At 33.5% G+C, this 19,074-nt stretch overlaps 1 protein-coding gene across 1 annotated transcript in view; it reads right to left on the bottom strand.

The window, feature by feature from the left end:
• The window catches only part of LOC111045491 (protein MTSS 2), a 169,880-nt gene that overhangs the window by 118,112 nt on the left and 32,694 nt on the right, over nt 1-19,074 (bottom strand). Inside the window, exon 2 of the mRNA XM_039419995.1 lies at nt 2,664-2,725. Within this exon, the coding sequence (XP_039275929.1) occupies nt 2,664-2,725 (62 nt within the window). The remainder of the gene's footprint in view (nt 1-2,663; nt 2,726-19,074) is intronic.

Raw genomic sequence — 19,074 nt, 5'->3', positions numbered from 1 at the left:
TATATATATATATATATATATATATATATTATATAAACTCATGTTATTTCAATTATCCACTGCATAATGCTGTATATTACTGAAAGTTGATAACCCTGATCTACTTTCAGCCTACTTCATTTTATTATTTGATCTTATCTACCTATATAATTATTTTACTCTATCAATTTTCTGTTTTTTTTCTCTTTAATATTCATATTGATTAAAACTTTTACAATATTTCCATTAATAAATAAATCCTTAGTTAAATAACGAAATTAACGTTTTGGTAGAGAGTTAGTGGGGAGGATATTTTTAATATTCTTTCCGAAGAATGGACATTGATATGTCCAAAGCTCCGCCAATTTATGTAGATGCATAACAATATGATTATTATCTAGAGTTATTATATTACAAACTGCTTTTTCATATCATATACAGTTCAATAATTATTTTCTTAGTCTATATTATGTAAATTCATCTATAATTTTGCTGTATTGTAAGCTATTGTATATAAGTGTATAAGCCAGTATATATTGTAATCTACATAAATAAAGTACTCAATCAATCAATCAATCAACCTATAAAGCACTACTACCGTACCTTGAAAACCATTTACCTAAAAACTACCATCATACTAAAAAAATAAAACTTGTAGCACCCTTTATTTATTAAAAAACTGAAAATAAAATTTAAAATTTAAAATAATAAATAAAGGGTGCTACAAGTTTTATTAATTTAAAAGCAGCCCATTTCAATAAGTGTTTTATACCATCATACTGTATCATTGATTAACAGAGGAAAATCCAATGAAATTATCAATCCATGATTTAAGGAGCAAGAACAAGCCTGGGCATACAAATAAATAAGACAAAAGTGGATGGTGTTTTACGAAGAAGAAGGATAGAAGATGGGAGAAAAGGATACCAAGCAGAAGATGAAAATGTTATGAAGTACTAACAGCATTAATTGAGCGGAAATGCAATAAAACGAAGAAGTGACGAAGGAAGAGGAAAATCCAGTTGAAATGATGAAAAGGAGAAATGTAAAATCAGGAAAAATAGGAGGATAACGAAAATAGAGGAAGAAGGAAAATCCGATTCAGATAAAAGACAAGGAAATAGGGAAGGGAAAGGAAACCAATATTTTGTGCCATTGAGGCACAGAGGAAAATCTTGTGCCAGAGGAAAATCCAATGAAATTATCAATCCATGATTTACAGAGCGAGTTCACAGACAAAAGCTGTCTGCCTGTGATCTGTGGAACGATCAAACCTCAAAGTGGGTATATGCAGGAGACAACATGGAGGGAGAGAGCAGAGAGGATTACGTCTAGAAATGGCAGAAATAAAGCATTAAGGAAAAATATTTTTGATTTTGATGAGAGTTTGATTTCCACGTATTTCTAAGCATATTGTCACGGTCAGTCACGACATCAACAATTAAAAATTGATGGTTGGAAAGTCACGAGCTGCGGTAAGTGGAACTAACCATGAGGGTATTTAAAAAACAGAAGCCCTTATCAATTTGTGGAATATGTAGTTGATAGCGGTACTGTAATGAGGACCACGTTATAATGGCAGTGTTTGATTAGCAATGATATTGCTATCCTTGTCTATCATTCAACAAAGCGGATTGCGCTATCTCTTTCTCGCTTGCTCTGTTGCCAGATCGTCTTTTAACAATGTAGAATTACTCATTAATTAACAAAATATTTCATCTTAATTATGAAAATGATTGAAAAATATAATTTCTTGCTTAATAACATATAATTATTTCAAACAGTATTACATCAATAAACCTATATCAGTTACCGTCTATAGAAGGCATTGACAAGACAGAGGTTCGGCAACGTTGTTCTCCACTGCCATAATAACGGGGACCTCACTATATGAGTGCACACACCTGTAGATATAGTGGCAAGACACTGCTATCTTACTTGTGTCGATATGCTAGAGCTCGCTTTAGAAAAATTGAAAAATAAAATACTTCAGTATTGAAAAAATGAAGTTTAATCGTATTAATGGGCTGAATTTGTAACTGGATTATAGTTTTGACTTGAATCAATTTTATTGAAATCTGAACATGGAATCAGTGAGAAATTATTTAATTAGTCAATCAATTGAAAAATGTAGTTTCAAATTATAGGCTATTGTTAAGGTTCGGTTGCATCTTGCAATAAATGACTTGCGCAAACCTAATGTCAAAATGAAATAAAAAACACATACATTGTCAAATTGTGAGTTTTCACAAAAACTGTAGAATTTAACAATAAACGAGTGTTTTTATTTCATTATGGAACGGTTCTACAACATCGACAGTGACTCAGTCGAATTCCTAATATCAAAGATGAATGGATGGAAACCCTTGCTTCAATCAGGATAATAAATCAGTAATTTAATATAAATTTATAATCTAATAAAAATAATTATAATTCAATAGAAATATAATTAAATCAACGTAAAAACTCACCTAAGACAAAGTGTACAACTAATACCAAACAATGACAACAATATCAACTAATATAATAATATCAACTAATGACAACAACTAATATCAAAGATGAATGGATGGAAACCCTTGCTACAATCAGGATAATAAATCAGTAATTTAATATAAATTTATAATCTAATAAAAATAATTATAATTCAATAGAAATATAATTAAATCAAAATAAAAACTCACCTAAGACATGTGTGTAGTTTTGTTGCTTTGGCGACGAAGTCTTCCCAAAGAGGCGTTCCATTCTGGAAAAAACACAAATAATGACATTACAACATAACATCCAAGTAAGGACTTATAATACAGTATATAATAGAATATGAGCATCACTCATGAAACAAGCATTCAACGGACAGTTGAATAGCTCAAGATAGTATATAAATTTTTATTCTTGATAATCTTCTTCTTCTTCCTTTAGCACTACAGTCCTATGTGGACCTTGGCTTCCATGACAATTCCTTTCCATCTGTCTCTATCACCAGCAACTCTCTTCCATCCCCTAAATCCCAACACTCGCAGATCTCTCTCCACATCTTCCAGCCACCTTCTCCTTGGTCTCCCTCTTCTTCTTGTGCCTTCAATTCTTGCCTCCAATATGGCCTTTGGCAACCTTTTTCTATTCATCCTCTCAACATGTCCAAGCCAGCGTATCCGTTGCGACTTGAAGAAACAAACAATATCTTCCCTTCCAAGTATATTATTTATCCCTTCTTTACTTCGAATGACCCAACCTTCAGCTGTTCTTATGGGTCCCCATATTCTTCTGATAAATTTTTCGTTCGAAGATTCTGAGAGCTTTTATGTCATTCATGAGAAGTGTCCATGTTTCGCATCCGTATGTAGCAATAGGCCGGATAAGAGTTCTATAGAGTTTCAGTTTAATGCTACGGGAGACCAATCTTGAGCAGAAGATGTGCTTGTAACGGAAGTAAGTTCTATTTGCACTCATTATTCTATTGGCGATTTCACTACTCACATAGTTTTTGTTATTAATAGCTGAGCCCAGATATTTAAACTCAGTTACTCCCTCAAAAATATAGTTTCCCTATATTGATAATACTTGTGACAAATGTTGACTATACTCAAACTTGATAGTATATGATGACTTTTGATGAGTATCCTGTGATTTAAGAAGAAAAAACCAAGTGAATGGACTAACTTTCTTATTAAATCTGGCAAAATTCTAAAATTTCATTAACGATTCAGTGACAGTTGAAAAACGCTCAAACCACAACCGCACATCAAAGAAACCACAAACGAATTAATCACGCCTTTGCGGTCTCCATTTCACGTTTTCATTCTTTTATTATACTGTGAATTGATTAATTTAGGAAGATAATTTGTTTAGTCGTGTATTATGATTGTGGATTCTACATGATTGTGAAGTATACAGTTCAACTTTCTCTCGGAAAAGACTAACTAGATAAATTTGTCAGTTATTTCAATATTGTAACTAATTTCACTTTCTCGTCCTATTCTGATCTGCTCTGCTTTGCTTGTTCACGACTAGAGATGTTTATGAAGACTAATAACTCTGGATTATTACATTGAGAGAAAGCAACAGAGCTCTACATTAGTGCAGTACACGAACGAGACAATTTTCCCCAGTTCTATGAATAAGTTCTATACAGTTCTCATCAGATGAATATTTTATTTCAATAGCATCAAAGTTTTCAAATAAAATCCTTTTTGTTTTAAATCAAATTTATTGTTTCATTCCATAAAATATACAACATTATTTTATATAATAAAGATGAACATTTACTAAATATTGGAAATAAAATTACCACACTTTGTTTTATAAACAAAGTATCAACTTACAACTTAGTACAAGACATTTGAAAATATAGGGTTCGAAAATAACTCATCAACCGATTTCAACATACGAGTTTGTTCAAGAGTTTTGAAAAATCTGGTGTGGCGCACTCACACAACTTTCGTTACCGTTATGAAAATTTATCACCTGACGCTAGTGTTCACGCACATCTCAAGTCTACTATATTCAAAAATCCAAGCCAGCTGGTGACAGGACAATAACGCTGGAGACACACGAAGTCTCCTATCTCTCCATAGTGAATGATTTAATAGAATCAACAGTTGCCAACAGTTTGCAATTGAAATAATAGCATTTTCTCGAATTTCGAGCTTATTTTCAATTTTAGGTGGAAATGTTACAGAACATTAATTGTAGAGATTTTCATGCTCAATCTTTTCCACTTGGAATTTTTTGTTGAAATTGTATCTGTAGCCTGATAATTGGGAATCTGAAATCAAACTTTGCATAGATGGGGCGGAATTCCTGGATTTTTTACAGATATGAGACTTGTGGCAGGTGATAGAGCTTATCAATAACTATTTTAGGTACGGATTTAATCAAAATCGTTGGAGCAGTTTTCGAGAAAATCGCGAAAACCCTGTTTTTGACAACATTTTCGCCATTTTAGCCGCCATCTTGAATTGCATTTGATCGAAATTGTTCGTGTCGGATCCTTATATTGTAAGGACCTCAATTCCAAATTTCAAGTCATTCCGTAACTGGGAGATGAGATATCGTGTACACAGACGCACATACACTCATACATACACACACACACACACACATACAGACCAATACCCAAAATCCACTTTTTTGGATTCAGGAGACCTTGAAACGTATAGAAATTTGGAAATTGGGGTACCTTAAATTTTTTCGGAAAGCAATACTTCCCTTACCTATGGTAATAGGGCAAGGAAAGTAAAAAGCAATAATTCCTAACCTACGGTGATAGGGCAAAGAAAGTAAAAGCATAGAGTAAAGATACCGTTTAATCACTTGTATCTAATAGAAGGTAATACGGTATCACCTATTTTCCATAAAGGACGGCAGAATACAATATTTACGCCCAGATTGAGCCTAGCAAGCTTAGCCCACCTTATGTGGAACTCTCCTGAGTTGAGAGCTTAGCCATGTAGGAGTAATACTGTATCACCTATTTTACAACCAGTGAAGGACTTCGTTTCATCGAGTTTAAATATATAAAGTAAAGGTGTGTATACCAACGTTTTATAAAAAAAAAAAACACTTCGTTTGTATTATAGTGTATAACCTATTTTACCATCAGTTTAGGACTTCGTTTAATCGGGGTTCAAAAAAAAGGTGTTTCGCCAACGTTTTATTTGAAAATCCACTTTGTTTTTGTAATACTGTGATACCTATTTTACAACCTGTTAAAGACATCGTTTTATCAGGGTTCATTAAAAAGGTAATTTACCAACGTTCTATTTAAAAAAACCCACTACGTTTTTGGACATATCGGATCTTGGAAAAAATAATTCTAAAATGAGAACCGCATTGAAACAAAACTGCTACCATTCTTGCAAATTCGTGACCTTATCTTGCAAACTAGGGTGCTTTGCGGTTGGTGCGGAGACATGAGACATCTGTTGCCAGATTGGAAGTGTGTTTGGGAGGAGGGGGGTCGACCTTGCCCACGTGCATCCTGTTCCGGAACATACATCTTCCCTAAACCCGCACGTCACCACGTCCGGAGTTCCCCCTCGCCCTCCTCCAGGGGGAGAGCATTCTTCTACACATCTTCACAGCCACTGAGAAACTCTGCCTACTCATCCCGAGTCTGCAACTACTGTTTGTCAACACTGACATGCAACTATGTAAATATTTATCAGTTGGTGGCAGTGACGGCACCAAGTAAATAAGTAAACAGTATATAATGTAAATTTTACATTCTATACCCACTGGACGGCACAAGTCAGCAGTAGCAAATGAAACTGGAAATTACTAGAACGCTGAAAGATTGTTTTTTAGCAATAGCCACCCAATATTCTTCGAGTTATGAATGATAACTACCCTGACGACAAAAAACTTTATAAGTTTTACACTATAAAGTTTATACACTTCAACAAATTGAAGTAAAAGAAGACGAACTTTTGAAATGGAATGGAACAAGAACTTCATAACATCAATTTAAATATGAAGAAATAGACTATTCAAGTCACTTTATGGGTACAAACTAAATGATGATGATATTTGATGATATGATATTATGATATCAAAAATATTGATATCATGATAACAATCCCTCATAAATACGAAAACTAATCGAATATAACTTTTTCACAACGCATTTCAAAAGTGACATATATCTTGAGTTACCTTAATGATGGATGAGTACAATGATCAGACGTATCAACATTTTTTTTTCTAATTTGATATATCCATGATATACATTCGTTACCAAAACACCTACGTGTAAATCAATTTAACTGGAAGGAAAATTCGAGCCTGGTTAGGTTGAATAGCCTACTACAATCTACAAGCGCCCTGGTGAAACGTTAAGAGGCAATACATAAAATTGGTGAGGTCCAAGTTGTAATGACAGTATTTGATAAATATTGGTGTTGCTATCCGTGTCTATCATTCGACAAAGCAGACAGCGTTATCCTTTTTTAGCTCCGCAATGGTTCCAGATCGTGTTTTAATAATGTAGAAATAATTAACAAGATAAATAAACCTCGATTAACCAAGATTAAACCAAGAAATAAACCAAGATTAATAATTAACAACGATTATGTAAATTTTCATTTAGTCATTGAAAAGTATATTTTCTTGACGAATAAAATATAATTGATTATTTCCAAGCAGAATGAACAGTTAATAGTTCATCAGATTTTAGCTATCCTCTATAGAAGGTGATGAAAGATGGTGTCAAAAGTGTTTCTAGTTTGAGTTTCTTTTCACGTTTTAAAATTTTTAATTATTATAATACAGTATTTTTCAGTAATTAGTGATGATTTAGTGAAGTATTCTTATTTAATTTGGTTTACAACTTTCCTAAATTCTAAATTCCTAGTTTATACATATTTTGGACTCAAATTGGACAAAAATCGTGAAGTATTAACATAACCTATTTTTTGGAAAATTTCTATCTAAATTTGGGAAAGGAACAGTTTTGGGCTTTAAGCCTGTTGTTCCTTTCCCAATCATCCATAGTTGAGAATGACATTGTAGCCAATGTATCAATGTATAAATGTATGACATGGCAGAGAATCGGCAACGTTGATCTCATAGAATTCCCCACTACAATTGTAACGTGGACCTTACTAAACAATTAGTTTCAATTTTTTAATTAGAATATTTTGAAAGATTACAAAAATTTGAGTTTTGGGATTGGTTGAATACTAAAACCTAGAAGAGCCATGGTGACAATACACATCAACTTCCTCTGCGAGATGCATTAGAGATTGGACGAAAAAACAGGTCAAGATGGAGAGCTTGCGTGACTAACTATATAATAACCTTAGAATAGACCTAGCTGGACTAATTAAGTGATCAGATTAGAAACGTTGAAAATGCATTTGAAAAAGTACACAAACGGGATGAAAAAGTTAAATGTGACACTTAAGACACCGGCAACGCAACGAGGCTTCATAGTTTACGGCCTATTAATTCGAAACATTTCTAGAAAAGCAAAAAGAAGACTGCAACCAAGGATGGTATATAGCTATACACTATTCTTGGACTGGTACTACATGCTACTGGACTAGACTGACAATAAAACAAGAGGCATTGTAGACCAAATTCTGTTTATTTATATTGCAGGCTAGGCTACATCAAAGAAAGTGCATCAGAAGTTATTTAAATTGAGTAGTTATAAGAATAACACCTAAAAAGAACGCCTAGACTCTTTTGACATTGAAATTCCACTGCCAACGAACATTAATTAAATATGAGAGCCAAATTCTGGTACAAATGGCCTTATTTTATACATACACAATTTACAGTTCGATAAAAACTGATGGAAAATAGTTCATTTCCTCTATATTGTATCTCATATAATAAAATGCTAATTTTAGAAAACGTATCTTTTAAGAAATAATAATTTTTTTTATTATTTCTATTAAAACTAGTCACTAACCATTAATTTTGTTCTCTTATTTCTTATCCTAAAATATTAATTTTTATTGCTAAAGTCTTCCAGTAAAGCCTACAGTTCCAATCTGTAATGATCAAATGATAAAAAATGAACGTCCAAGAATTCGAACTGAAATCACATTTTCGAAAAGCACTTCATACAGTTGTATTAATTCTAAATAGTGTAACCACGTTACAATAATTAAACCAAATTGAGAGCATCAGTGTTTCAAACAGGAACGCACTATAATTATGAAACTTACATGGTTTATCTTAGTACCATTGGAATTATTCTGAGACAAATTATCCTGCTGTCCCTTTCCCAATCATTCATAAAGAGTTAAAAATGATAAATGATAATGATATAATATGTGAATGTATAAATAAATGAACCTAAATGTCAGAGACAATGTCTTTAAAGTTGAGCACCGATTTAGTAGATTATGGAGTGATTGAATATGTTAAATGTGATACAAGTGGTAGAAATTGGAACTTTGAATATCAAATTCCAGATGGAAGATATAATAAACTTTAATAATAAACCCTTAACAAAATTTTCATTTTTGTAGTATTTATAGAATTTATAAAGATTATGATGTGATATGAAATTTATTATTTATTTATATTTTTTACAGAAAAGCACTGATCGGGAGAGAAAAACTAAGGATACTCCTTGTACTATTTCGTTCCCAAATTTACATAACACTTTAAAAGTCCAAAATAGGGTTATGATTTCACTTAACTAAAATTTAGTCCATTTTTACTTAAAAAACAACGAAAACTAAGATTTTAAATTTCGACGGTTGAAAATTAAATTTGAATACTCCTCAATTAGCTCTAAGCTAGAGGAGCAACAAAACACTGTATGTAGCCTATATGATGCTATGTAATATTAAATGAGATAAATAAACTTAATAACTCCACCACAAAATTCACACTAGACCATTCTTCAAAAGTGAATCGCTTTTAGTTTGCTTTACGCAACATGGTTCCAAAAATTAGACTGTGAGAAATTTATGTCGAGATTAAAAGGTGTTCTGTATTCAAATACACGATCCTTCGAACTCAATAGATTAGAGCCCGTTTCACAAAATCTGTCCAATCAAAATTTTCTGGATGTCAACGATGATTCCGTAAATAATGACGCCGGTCTGAATAGGATAAAAGACTCTCACAAAGTTGAGAGGATGAAGTCCTCAAGATTTCCACTCAAATCGAGTGTCATCACTCCGATATTCTGGGAGGGTGTCTATTAGAAAAGCTCTTTTATTTATGCCAGAATTTATTCTCCTCTCTCACCTCTTCATGATAAATCACAAGTTTCACGAATAAACAAGTTTTCTGAAAAGACTTGTCGGATAACTTTTCAACTCTACCAACATTTCATAACGAAATTATTATTGGAAATGAAACATTAAATCATAGAGAAACAATAGCATGAGTAGATATCCCATGGTATAGGGCTTTTATGTCGCAACTTTTACTGTTATCTCAAGCTGATAGCCCACGTAGTTCTTTCCTGTGAAGCTTTATGACGCTGGTAGTCTCTCATATTGTGCCGTTCATACACTCCTACCGATCAAAACAGTAAAAATCGATAATAATCGACAGTAATCGGCTTGAGATAACAGTAAAAGTTACGACAAAAACGCCCTATACCATGGGATATCTACTTACGCTATTGGTTCTCTATGATTAAATCCATACTCCGAGACATTAGTTATTAGAACCATAGAGTAAATAGATTATAAACATAAACTATAATTAAATGAATTATTATTTTCATTAAAAATATAAGAAGATATCCCATGGTATAGGGCGTTCATGTTCCAAATTTCACGTCAACTCAAGCCGATAGTCGTAGTACAGTAGTTCTTTTTATAATTAATCATTTTTTTACAAAGAAGCACATATTGGGGGAGAAAAACTAAGGATATCCTATACTATTTCTTTAACAAATCTAGATAACATTAAAAAGATCTTTTTTGTGAAGCTATGTGACACTGGTAGTCCCTGGTAGGAGAAAAACTAGGATATCCTATACTATTTCTTTACCAAATTTAGATAACATCTTTTTTGTGAAGCTATGTGACACTGGTAGTCCTTCATACTGTGCCGTTTTTTTACACTCTCACCCGGCCAAAACAGTAATAATAAACAGTAGTCAACAGTAATCGGCCTGAGCTAACAAAAAATTAGCTTGAAATTTGGAACATAAACGACCAATACCATGGGATAATTATCTTCTTATGCTATCTTTCCTCTATGCTACAACTCTTTTAATTCAAAATCCTCATTTTTTATGTATTTCCTGTATAAATAGAGCTGTTCAATATACATGGAATACAACGATACAAACAGACAGATGAACAGTTCAGAATAGATGATTTAATAGTGTTGATAATTTTTGAATTGAATAAATTGGATTGAATTGAATTGTTGAACATGAAAAGCACAACATGACAAGAATTATAAATATACATTTTATGTATTATCATACTTGTACGTGCTAAAAAAATTGTCAGGAACTAGCCAAATGTAGATTAACGATAAACTGCTAAGATAAGACTGGATATAGGATTGGTGACACTTAAATCTAACAGCAATTAAACAAACTCTAGCCTATAATCAAGGGGTCATAAATTTTTATGGTGATCATTTTGCGATTGCGTGTTGTGATCACTTTCACAGTGAAATAAAAATTGCATTTCAGTTCCGATGCAGATTAAAAATAAAAGGCCTTTGTCGGCTGCGCAGATGTTGGGACAATGAACAAGTGTCTATGACGCAGAAGAGTATTCTTTATGTGCACTAAAAAGAAGGCTGTAAAATATAGAGGGAAATTGCGTCATGAGGACTGTACAATATACATCCTCTCACATTTCTTCCATCAGGTTCCTCATTTTCGACTTTCTTTATACCATTCGATTGTCAACAAAAAAGATACGAGCATCCTTTATATATTGAGATGGTAGATGCTTGCAATTGTTGGTATTTTTAATTAGAAATGATGATTTCAAAGAATCTAACAACTTGAGATCAATAATAAAACAATAACCGAATCAATAGGACTAGGAATTTGTAGAGAAATTATAATAAATTTCCAGTGTTTTTTGAAGGTGACATTGCAGTCAATATCCATAAATTAAAACTACTTGATATTGTCAAAGCACTAATCCATTACAGAAACTATTCAAGACGAATTTTTAGGGAAATTATAATAAATTTCCAGTGTCTTTGTGAAGGTGGTGTTTATTTATTTTTATTTGTTTTATTTATTTATTTATTCATATGCAAATACAATTGAGGTAAAAACAACAGGCATTTGCCCAAAACTGCTTCAAACCTTAATTTGGAATACACAGTCTTAAGGTTATGCTACTTACATTAATAGTTGTAGTAAATATCCATATCAAATTAAATCGACTTGATATTGTAGTTGTAGTAAATATCATACATGTCATTTGACATATCAAATTAAAACGACTTGATATTGCCAATGCCTTTTATTCATAACTAGAACAATTCACGATACTAGTTACACCATTATCAATCTCTAGTCAACTGAAAGCTCAAACAGCAGTAGAATATATCATAGTTTGGGTGAAACCCTACAATTGGCCATCACCTATTGACCAATGGAGGTAGATTGGCTCTACTGTGACTCTACAATGGAGACTCTACGATTATGGAGACTCTACAATGACTCTACTGTCATTGAACAAGACTACACACGCCCAATACGTGGAATACTTGGGCGTGTCTAGTTTCGGCCAATGAGAGTAGAGCTCAATCTGATTTGTTCAATAGCTAATGTCCAATCGTAGAGTTTCACTCATACTATAATATATTCTGCTGCCTAATGTTTAAGCATTCAGATTACTAGAGCTTCATAATGATGAAACAACAAAAAATATTACCTGAAATTGTTAAATAAATTAGTGGTTTTGACAATATCAAAAGTCGTTTTCATCCAATAATAATTATTCTGCTTAGTTAAAATTCCATTTTTTTGCTGATTATGATGCCAACTGTGCCAACTCAATGTTTAGGCATTCACTTTACTAGAGCTTCAAAATGGTGTAACAACCAAAACTACTACCTCAAATTGATTAAATAAATTATTGGGTGGAACAATATCGAAAGTAGTTTCCATCCAATCCAATAATAAATTTAATATTCTGTTTATTTAAAAAATCTTCTTTTGCTGAGTATGATGCCAACATGAGCTCTAGGCTTGTGCATGGGTAATGAGGCGGATGATAATGAGAGATGAATAGTTTTAGGTGGGTTCCGAATCAACGGGAAGCGATTTTGCAACCCGTGATTCATAGTCAGAGGAGTTGGCTCAAGCAGTCCCCTAGATTAAATGAATCCTGGGAATTTGAGATTTTTCACTGAAACTATTTATAACTTATTTTTACTATAACCAAGTACTGTATTAACATATTGAAGGAAAATTCAAGGGCTACAGGAGAAGCCCAAAACCTCTTTCAAAGGTAAATGGAAATATTAAACTTTATCCTAAGGACAACTCAAAATACTTGTTACTCTACAGTGCACTCTGATCGCATCATACAAAACCGAAAGCAGGGGTTTTCATAATAAATGCCTCTTCATTCTACTACTCTACTCAATAAGCCCCACTTCTTGAAGAGTTGATGCTAAAGTCGAAGATACAAAAGAATACTGAATGTTGCACTTCATTGTAAGTTCGCAAGCAAACTGAGGAAAAGAACGTATGAATAATTTTGAGATCGTATTGTAACCGGAACAAGTTATGAGAGGGTAGGTCGCAGCCAAGGATATTTATATACTCTCCATCTATATACTCTCCTTGAGTCGCAACATACTCTACACATATATATTCTCCTTGGGTCGCTACAGACAGAGTAGAGCGTCTCGGGATCCCTCATGCCGAAAGAGTCTCGTCGATTCGCGAAGAATTCGAACTCCGAACATTCACCGATGAAAGGGAGCACATGCCGGGTTTCGGCCCTCTTAAAAGGGAACAAGAATCAAGGGTAGAAATGTGACGAGCAATAGAATTTTCGTGCAAGGTGTGAGTGAGAGTAACTCAAGAGGAAGTAAGAAGAACGCCGAGGGTCGAAAGAGAAGAATGAAATGTAGAAGCAAGAATAGTTTGAGAAAGAGAGAGAGAGTGAGCGAGAAAGAGCTGGCGGGAATTTTAAATTGGATAACAGGACGCAAAAAGCGGCTATTGTGATTCCAAGTGAGTTTCAAGGCGACGGGAGTTTGATGGCTGCGCAATTTGAATATGCTTCAATGGATAAAGCCGAATCTTTTTCAGGAAGAGAGCTTACTCTAAATATTCATTTCCTATGTAAACTTATTCTGATAAAATATTCATTGATCGTTATCAAAATTGATGTTCACTTAGAAGAATAGTTTAATGTTATAAGAAGAATCAACTGACTAAAGCTGGATTCTCACATATCAGTATTAGTGTACGGCAAAGTGAAAATAAGATTCCTATGTGTTATAGTTATAGGGCTATTCCACTCAGCCTGGCCGAGCAAATATGGATAAACCCATTGGAATATTATAACTTATAGGAATAATACTAAAATAATAATTTAATACAATCAATAATAATAATAATTTATAATACTAGGAATAATAATTTATTCTTACTGTACCGGGCATTTTCACTGATAGTGTGAAACCAACTTGAACTGTACTACAAAAATTGACTTACTGATGTGATGTTCAAGAAACATCTCCACACAATTGGACTCAGAAATGAGAGTTAGATGTATAGGCTTTGTAATCAGTCTGAAGAGACTGCTAAGCTTATCATACTGGATTGCAAGAGACTAGGCAAGGAAAAAGGCTCTGTTTGGCTGCAAGCAACCAGGTGATGAATGGGATGTTAGTATAGGGAAAAAACTCCTGGAACTTGTAAAGGAGACATGAGTTTGCCCAACTAACATACTTGAGATCAATGATCTATATATATTAAGTTAGTATAATGTAGATCGTTCTTTGGGACACACAATAAACTTCGGTTGTCGTGTGAGGTTGTTTGAACCTTTGGATCTTTGAATCCGCCCTTCAAAACATAACATAAGATAGTAACAATCTCTCTCAATTTGCGTTTTTCCAAAATTGAGGAAAGTGAAACAATATTGCAGTAGAGTGGAGTTTAGAACAGTATCAGTACAACAAATCAGTATAACAGTAATGTTCCAAAAACAGTGATAGGTGAATCGCTGGTTAGCTCTACAAATCACTTTATAAGGCGTGGGCATACAAGGAAAAATGCACTGAGTCCATAAAAGTAAATTTTTCAGGAAATAATTTTCTAATATCTAACATCAATCATAATTTCCTTTTAGTGATTTTTCACAAAATAATTTCATACTGCAAGAAATTAAATATTCTTCATTTGTTTGATTGATTAATTATTTAACATTCATAGTTTATAGAATTAATTAAAAAATAATAAAAAATCAAAGTTTGAAAAAATTGGGGTGCATTTTCCTTGCACGCCCATGATGGTATTATAGTAGCTCTATAATATAGTACGTAAGGTAGTAACTTAATATATTAGTACGTAGCTCTATAGTATAGGCTCAACAACTGAACTCTTGGAAGCCGATTTACATGGTATAAGCACAAACCACAAAATACTTTAAGCTTCTTAATAGGGAACCTTGCACACAATATGAGTTTTAGACTGTTTTCCCACTGAACTAGAGCATTATACTGCATCACCAGCATACAAGCTTCTCTTGTACAACTTTCAAGAGCTCGACACCCTTGAAAGACCTCGCTCAACGAATCTACGATGGGATGAAAATACCAATTTATGTAGATTGAAGCAGAGACGAATGATTACTACGATGTATCTTAAGGTATTGATTACTGAAAGTTATCTATTAAACTGTATGTTAACTGTATTTTTCTTTATGGCTACTTTTAACATTAATAAAATATAAATCTCAGTACCCTTTTAAATTATTCTATCACAACATTAACTTGAAAAGTCAATGACTTCAAAATGGCATCAATGTCCGAAACATGTTGTGATGAAATAATTTAAAAGGATACTGAAATTTTTATTATTTTTTTTTTGTATCTTTACTCTATGATTGAAGTCCCATAAACTTAAAATCTATATTTTTAATAGTCCATTATATTAAATAAGTGTCCTAGAAACTGAGTCTCAGTAGTTAAACTTGTTATAGCTGAATAATACTTATATAACGGATGTAGGTCAAACCACTAAAATTAATACGCACAATATGAAAGAAAAAATCCATTAAATATTAAGTTCATTAATAACTCATTATTTGCACTAATGTACAACTCAACAAATAGTTTTGTTGACGATGAAAAATTAGTGTCAAAGCACCTACTGAAAAATGAAACTGTGGAATAATTCAGCAATATTTGCAAAACAGGTCAAAAATCAACAAATACTAGTGGGTCAATAAACGCTCAACAGAGGTGATTAAACTGTTGCATTGGATAACGGGGCTCGCAAAAGAAAGGCTAAGTGTCAAGGCAAGCAAGTGGACCCAACAACACTATAGTGAGGCAGTATTTGATTAACATTGATGTTACTATCCTTGTCTATCATTCAACAAGCATATGGCGCTATCCTTCTCTAGCTCCACTTCATGGCCAAATCGTTTTCAACAATGTAGAAATATGATTAACAAAATATTTAATCTCATTATTATGGAAATTTATCATTCAATCATTGAAAAATATATTTTCTTGTCGAATAAAATATGATTGATTATTTTAAACAAGAATGAACAGTTGATATTAATACATCAGATATACTGCTGGAATCAGTTCTGTTATCCTCTACAAAAGGCAGTGGAAAGGCAGATAATCGGCAACGCTGTTCTCCCATCTTTCTTCAATGCCATTATAATATCGAACTCACTATATTAGATAGAGCTCTCAAATGGGTCACCACTCACCAATCTTCCTACAGCAGAAGGTCCACTATTCTTTCATTCATTTTGCACATATCACAAATGATCAGCTGGGCGCGATTAATTTGCATAAGAGCTGTTTGGCAAAGACTGGACAGAACGGTTACAAGCTGTAGAACCAGCGACCACAGGGTAAAAAATCTGGTGTGGCGCACTCACACAACTTTCCTTGCCGTTATGAAAATTTATCACCTGACGCTAGTGTTCCCGCGTATCTCAAGTCTACTATTCAAAGATTTGAGCCAGCTGGTGACAGGGCAATAACGCTGGAGACACACGAGAGTTGCTATCTCTTCATAGTGAATCATTTAATAGAATCAACAGTTGCTAACAGTTTGCAATAATTGAATAATCACATTTTCTCGAATTTCGATCTTATTTTTAATTTGAGGTGGAAATGTTACTGAACATTAATTGTAGAGATTCTCTTGCTCAATCTATTCCACTCGAAATTTTTCGTTCAAATTATATCTGAAGCTTGATAATTAAGAATCTAAAATCAAACTTTGCATAGATGGATTGCGGAACTCCTGAATTTTTTTCAGATATGGGACTTGTGGCAGTTGATAGAGCTTATCGATGACTATTTCAGGTATAACTTTAATCAAAATCGTTGGAGTCGTTTTCGAGAAAATCGCGAAAACCCCTGTTTTTGACAACATTTTCGCCATTTTAGCCGCCATCTTGAATTGCATTTGATCGAAATTGTTCGTGTCGAATCCTTATAATTTAAGGACCTTAAGTTACAAATTTCAAGTCATTCCGTTTATTGGGAGATGAGATATCGTGTACACACACACACACACACACACACACAGACCAATACCCAATAACCACTTTTTTGACTCAGGGGACCTTGAAACGTATAGAAATTTAGAAATTGGGGTACCTTAGTTTTTTTTCGGAAAGCAATACTTTCCTTACCTATGGTAATAGAGCAAGGAAAGTAAAAATTGAACGACCACATAATATAATAAAATAATAACATATCGAGTACTCCAAAAACTCAAGTATTGTAGGATATTATAATCATAGAGGATAAAACTACAACATAAAAATATAATAGGAAAAAGTTAGTATTATAATAAACAGAGTGTCCAACAAAAGTTGTAACAGCTGAAGACTAGATATTCTACATTAAATTTGCAATAAAAAATGTCTAGTGAAATTTTCTTATATCGACCTTAGTTTTCGAGATCAATCGATTTTTTGGAATTTCGATATTTTACACCTGTCATTGGACACTCAGCAGTGTAATAATGATACTTTAGCTCAAATATAGATACGTAAGCCAAGTTATTATAACACTTTAGCTGGATGAATCAAATATAGATTCCAGAACCATGTGTGCAATTTTGCATGCTTGCGAACGAAACGCATATAAATGTTCAACAGACTTCCCATACCGTTCCCCAAACTTCACCATGGAATTCAATCATGGAATACACCATGAAACCCTAAGTTTAGATTACGCTGCCGCTTATACGATGATCAACACTGAATGGATTCAATTAAAGTCGAGTGAAGTTCCGAAAGCCATAGAGATGGAAGATAAACGAGCTTTCTGGGAGATTGCTTTGGCGAACATAGAATTATTATTGAGTCGCAAATCCGAATATGTAAATCATTCAGAGATTTAGGTTCCGCCTAGATAGGAAAATCGGCACGATGAACAAATAGATCGACGTCATAGCTCCTATTGAATAGTTCATTATGGGAAAGTCAACTAATCGATTTTTTCAAGTGCTTAGGATTTAATAGTGCCATCGAATCTGCCAGTGAATTCTACATAAGGTATGATGACGTAAGTTCATTATGTTTGTTTAATTCAACAACAAAACTGACAATGTGAATACCAAAGAGTGTAAGAATAGAATTTATTCTTATATTATTCAATATTAGATTCAGATTCAGATTCCTTTATTCATGTGTTTAACAAAACAAAATTCAACTTACACTCTAGCGTTATAAATAGATAATACCAGTAGGAGTAAAATAACATGGTGAATATCATATTAAACTAAGGAGTTCTACAATAATATTGAGCAAGAAAATGATGAAAAATGAGAAAGTTACTAATGTAATGTTTTCACATGAAACGGTGCAGTTTGGACCTTAAGAAGTCCATTCTCAGAGAGGGTATCGAGGATACCCTCCCCTTCAGCACTTAACTGTAATTAGACAGTGATGCAAAAGTAAAAGTATTAGCATAGAGAAACAATAGCGTAAGTAGATATCCCATGTTATAGGGAGTTTATGTCGCAACTTTTACTGTTATCTCAAGCCGATTACTGTTGATTATTGTCGATTTTTACTGTTTTGACCGGGTAAGAGTGTATGAAAGTACAATATGAGAGACTATCAGCGTCATAAAGCTTCACAGGAAAGAACTACGAGGACTATCAGCTTGAGATAACAGTAAAAGTTGCGACATAAAGGTTCGAACCCACTAGAACGTATCATACCATGACCGTGCCCGTACCGACACATGCAAAAAAAATATTCTTTGCATCATTTGATATGTAATGCACCCATTAGACCGTTCCGTCACCGGCCAAGCACGGAGCGTGCCATGCACGTCCAGGTCAACATTTGTCAGCCAGTATATTTTGTCTGTGACGGAACGCTCCTTGCATGGCACGTGACGCCTGCAAACCCCGTTGTAACCGCGTATGCACCGCGTTGGTAACCAGTTCACCGCTACATTCTC

Source organism: Nilaparvata lugens, chromosome 2 (genome assembly GCF_014356525.2).
Source record: "Nilaparvata lugens isolate BPH chromosome 2, ASM1435652v1, whole genome shotgun sequence".
Classification (NCBI taxonomy): Eukaryota; Metazoa; Arthropoda; class Insecta; order Hemiptera; family Delphacidae; genus Nilaparvata; species Nilaparvata lugens.
This window is presented reverse-complemented; position numbering and strand designations above follow the sequence as displayed.